This window comes from Octopus sinensis, unplaced genomic scaffold (assembly GCF_006345805.1).
Source record: "Octopus sinensis unplaced genomic scaffold, ASM634580v1 Contig02586, whole genome shotgun sequence".
Taxonomy (NCBI): Eukaryota; Metazoa; Mollusca; class Cephalopoda; order Octopoda; family Octopodidae; genus Octopus; species Octopus sinensis.
The window spans coordinates 165980-171147 of record NW_021825821.1 but is presented as its reverse complement, the minus strand read 5'-3'; the positions used below and the strand labels follow the sequence as shown (position 1 = coordinate 171147).

The following is a 5168-nucleotide window of genomic DNA, read 5'->3' as shown; positions in this document are numbered from 1 at the left end:
TCTGCTACCTAAAAATAGTTGACATTAAATTTTGAACAAAGAATTTTCTGGTTTTAATCCTATTTAGTTATCTATTGATTCCACTTAGTTTGGTGTTAATCCCATTAAGTATGCGAAATGTTACAGATGCACATTCCACCTGTTTATCACAGTTGCAACAAATTGGATAAACCACGAAGGCAACTTGAGAATCCACAAAGTAAATACATCAAATAGAGTTTTTACTAGTGATAAGAGTATCATTAAGATAGAGTCTTGGTCAATAAAGTAATCATAAATTTTATTTGTTACTTCCCTACAAAATTCCTCCACATATTGAAGGTACCTGGATCCCCTAAGAATAGAAATATGTTTATTAAAAATAATTTTAAGTAAAATTTTATTTAATAAATGTTAATTCGGATCTATTTAATATTGATTTGACGTATTAATTCATTCTTTTTCTTTTTGAGCCATTCCTTAGCTCTCTAACTGCAATCTCTTGTCGACCATCACCAATCTGATCCTCACTCCAGGATTGTTGTTCCATGGGCACGATTTCGTCGTCCTCAAATTGTTGTAGAGATTTTCGTTGTAGAAAATGAATGACTTCACTAACATTACTCTCTTGAAAGTTCATCCCATGTCGGTGCTCCACTAACATGCTTTCAAGAGTTTTCTTTAGTACAATAGATTGAATATATGCCCTCGGAATAGTATCCACACCTAAAAAATCCATATATGATTTGTAGAATTTACTCACAATTCCCTCCCAAGTCATAACAATAGGGACAATTTTAACTTTCGCTTTGTATATTTGGGACAACTCTCCAGCGAGGAGGTCGTATTTATGAAGTTTTTCAACCTCAACCACCTTCAGCATCTCCTGAGAAGTGATTCCGACCTCTACTAAAGTAATCTCCCTTGTTCTTTTATCGAAAACAAATATGTCCGGCTTGTTATGTTGTACTTTGATGTCTGTCATCAGCGTCGTATCGACTCTGATTTCAACATTCTCAGTTGTTACTATTGATTGGACTGAGTGAGTCTTCAGTTTCTTTAAATATGTGATTCCATATTTACGACACAGATTTAAATGGAGACATCTCACCACCTCATTGTGACGGCGTATATAATCACTATTTAACATTCTATTGCATCTCGTTGCCAAATGATCGACTGTTTTTTTGGCAGATTTACAATGACTGCAATTTGATCCTTTTTCCTCAAAGAACAAGTTTCGGTCCTGTAAAAGGCAATACAATGCTTCGGCTCTTGGACTATTATTCCCTTTTGCAAGCCAGCCCGACGATGATGCAGTATCAACATTCAAGTCTTTTAAACATTTGAATAACATAGAATGAAGAGATTTACTGTTAATTTTCGTCAATAACCATTCAATTTGAGCATTTTTAAGTTTCCGTACATCCATGTCAGAGGAATTATCATCCAAGTTATACTTCTGGGTTAGGAATCCCGCGATCGTGGCCATATGTGTTTTCTTTGAATTGACAGCCCGCAGAATTCCAGCTTTTCTCAGACACACATTAGATTTTCTTTCCAAATCATAAAGGAATTGAAACAACATGCATTCACTTCTAAACACGATTGAAGTGAGCCCTCTTCCAAGTTTATCTCTTGGTAAATATAGCCTCTCTTTATTTGCAGGCTTTAAATGAAGTTTTGTCTCATAAAGAATACGCCGAACATCAACATCAATATCCTCAAACTCATGTGGTTCAATGTTGATTAGTCCAATATAATAATTGTAAAGTGATAGTGCGGATTCGTTAATTGCTTTGAACATATTTACTGCATTCAGTTTTGTGCTTGCCAAACCCTTAATTCTTTTTTTAACTTCATCGGAAATCTTTTCTAAAATTTCCTGTTTTAGAGTATTACTCCATTTATCCTCCAACACTCCAAGGTATCGATAACCTTCAGTTCCATCCAAATATTTTGCTTCCTTTGATAAACATTCAACATTAGTAGCCGACTTTTCAATGTTTTTATTGAGTCCTGCTGATTCAAAAAATAATTCAATATCATGCATCATCTTAATAATCGTGGCCTCTTCCTTGGCAAATATTTTTAGATCGTCCATAAAAAGCAAATGATTAGTGACATAGGTAATCATCAATGGACTAGACTGGCTAATATGCACTGTTGGGTATTTTCCAGTTAATATCCTACTCAAAGGATCCATCACCAAAACAAATAGCTGTGGAGACAAAGAGTCCCCTTGCAGAATTCCTCTTGATATTTTAACTGTTCCAATTTCATTTCTATTAAAATTCAGTTTAATTTGCCATTTTGTAACCAAAGTACGAATAAAACTAATAATCCAACAAGGAAGTCCACAGCACTCCAGAATTTTAAATAGAAATTCATGGCTTACTGAATCAAACGCTTTTTGGACGTCTATCCATGCTGAATATAAAGAGTTGTCATATTCTTGGTTAATACACTGATTTATTAGGGCTTGTTCTTTAGCACCCTGACACATTTTTCTCGTTCCTAGTTGGTTATCTGAGATTATTTGGAACGTGTCAACAAAATCACTGAGTTTCTTATTGACACATTTTGTTATCAGTTTGTATAAGTTCGGCATGCATGTAATTGGTCGTAAATCTTTGGGCGTCTCACAAAATTCCTTTTTAGGTAAAAGATAGGTAATCCCAGTATAAAACCAATCCCCTGGAATACATTTTCCATTAATGACATCCACAATCACCTTATGCAAATGCTCATGCAATGCATCAAATTTCTTGATGAAAAAATTATAAACTCCGTCACACCCACAGGCTCTCCAATTAGGTAGTTGTTTAACAGTTTCCAAAATATATTCCTCATCAAATACTGCTGGGTACATCTCAGCTCCAGTAATCCGTTTAGTGATGCTAATTTGAGTATCTGGAAGTGGTTTCTGATCCCAAATACCATTCCAGAACTTTAAACATTCATCATTACCAAACCCATATTCACTAGCTATGTTAGTCCCATTCACTCTTCTATAAAAGGCTCTTCGATTCAACTCGAAACAATAATTATCCCTTCCAAATAACTTCCTGGATTCATGAGTACGTAATTTCTTTTCCAGGATCTTTATTTTGTCGGAAATTAAAATTGAGATTCTAGCAAACTCTCCTTTTTTTGACTTTTTATAGCCATATGAACATAAGACATCAAGGGTTTTTTTCCACTCCGTACTTTTTGCAGTCATATTAGGAAAATTATTTACCATAGACATATTTGTTTTTAATGTTTCAATTTTTTCAGATGTACTTTCAACAATTTTAAGTAATACAAATTAAAACTGTTATTTTTATCAGATATCGAGTTACAAAAAATGGCTACTTGGCCGGATGGGTAGGGGGACCAGAACTTTTTAAAATAATTAAATAAATAAACAAAAACTAATTTAAATCAACATAAAGAAAAACTTAAATTTATAATTGGCACATAAAAATAATACTTTTTAAAGGATTTTCTTCTGACATTGGAAAAGATAGTACTGTCGTTTTTATCTTTGATCTTTAAAATATGTGTTCATGCAAACTTTAAACAAACTTTGAATGAAAAATATATTCTTTATCTATCTATTTTAATTTTGATTAAAAATCTCAACAATCACTACCCGAAAGTGAGAGGCTAGTTATTTTTGAGAACGACGTTCTAGGTAAAAAATATACAGCTAGAGTTCAGATGGCAAAGAGTGGTATCGAAATTGATCTCTAGAAAAACTGCATCAACATTTTTGGCCAAGTGTAAAGGGGAATCTGTGACGTAGTGGGGCCTAAATCCTGATATCTTAATCCTCTAACTAAATGTTTAACCTCATTTTGCCATCATGAGAAAATAACTAATATCGACAAAAACAGTAATGTACGACACTGTTAGTTCCCAGGCGGTCACCCAGCCAAGTACTTAAACAGCCTGTAATCGCTTAACTTCCGTGTTCGGATGGGAACGGGTATTTACGAGTAAGTATGATCGTACATTTTATTTGTCCTTAAAATATGGCATGAATCAATATACGTTGCTCTGTACTTGTCAGGCACCATCTTCAAAAAGAATTTATTGGTTTTACGGTACACTACTCTAAACAAAAATTGTTGAGCGAAATTCGGCCTGAATTATTCTTTCTCTTAGAAAACATACTCTTATTTACTTCTACGACTTTCTTTATTTCATTTAAACATTTAATATTTACTTAATTAAAACTAATTATTGATTTAGGAGCATCGAGGTTTTCAGCACATATTTCTTTAAAGGTACATAGCCTATTTGACGTTTGTCTGTTCGTTCCAATTCACATGACACATGCATTTAAGGATCATTTGCTTTCCGAAACTCCATAGATAGATAAAACGGATACTCAATACTAGGTATACTGTGGAACCTTCCAATCACGTTCCTTGAATACTAAATGTGTAATGCATATCTTTTTCGGATAGGAGTATTAATTCTATAATCTTGATTGAAACAAGATCAAGTTGCATTGTTTTCACTGAATCTAACAGCCATTCGATTCCTCTTAGGACATGGCTGCGTACTCACATTGCCCAAAAATTTAATCAGCATATTGAAGAGCAAACATCCTCTTGTACCTCCAGACCTCATGTCATTTCTATTCATAGAATCCATCCATAGAAATTCATAAAGCTGAAGTAAATATTAAACGCTCAATGATCCGCGCTCCCATTTCAGGTAAGGTTCTTGTGTATGTTCGTGTTGGATAGTTTGCAGATATCAATCTCTTTGATAATACCTGTTCTAATCGTTTTTGGAAACAGTTATCACTCAACTACTGCCGCATCTTAAACTCATTCTCCAACAAAAAACCATCTGAAATAAAATAACAAAAAATCATCTTTGAACCACTAACCACAAACAATATCATCAACAATCCCCACTCTGAAAAAATAAACTCAGCTGAAAAGGATCTCAGCCGCAAAAATCGGGTCGTACTCGCAAGATTTTGTTGTGAGCATCACCCTTTACTCCTCGATTATCAAAACAAACTGGATGGCGTCTGAGATATGAACCGTTAAGCATTCGCCCACATCCGGTGGTAAGGTGGTCAACGGTTTTTTTGGATGAGTGGGAGTGGCTACATTTATGTTCTCTTTTATTGAAAACAAGTTTCGGTCTTGCAGCAGACACAGGCTTGCTTCAATCCTCGGAAA

At 34.4% G+C, this 5168-nt stretch overlaps 1 protein-coding gene and 1 non-coding gene across 2 annotated transcripts; both read right to left on the bottom strand.

The window, feature by feature from the left end:
- Positions 1 to 427: 427 nt before the first annotated feature.
- On the bottom strand, positions 428 to 3202 carry LOC115227286. The gene has a single exon (XM_029798166.1). The coding sequence runs from the start codon at positions 3200 to 3202 to the stop codon at positions 428 to 430; it is 2775 nt and encodes a 924-aa protein (XP_029654026.1).
- Positions 3203 to 3861: 659 nt separating this feature from the next.
- Positions 3862 to 3980, bottom strand: LOC115227313. Its single transcript, XR_003883104.1, has one exon. It is a non-coding gene; the product is annotated as a 5S ribosomal RNA (ribosomal RNA).
- Positions 3981 to 5168: the final 1188 nt, after the last annotated feature.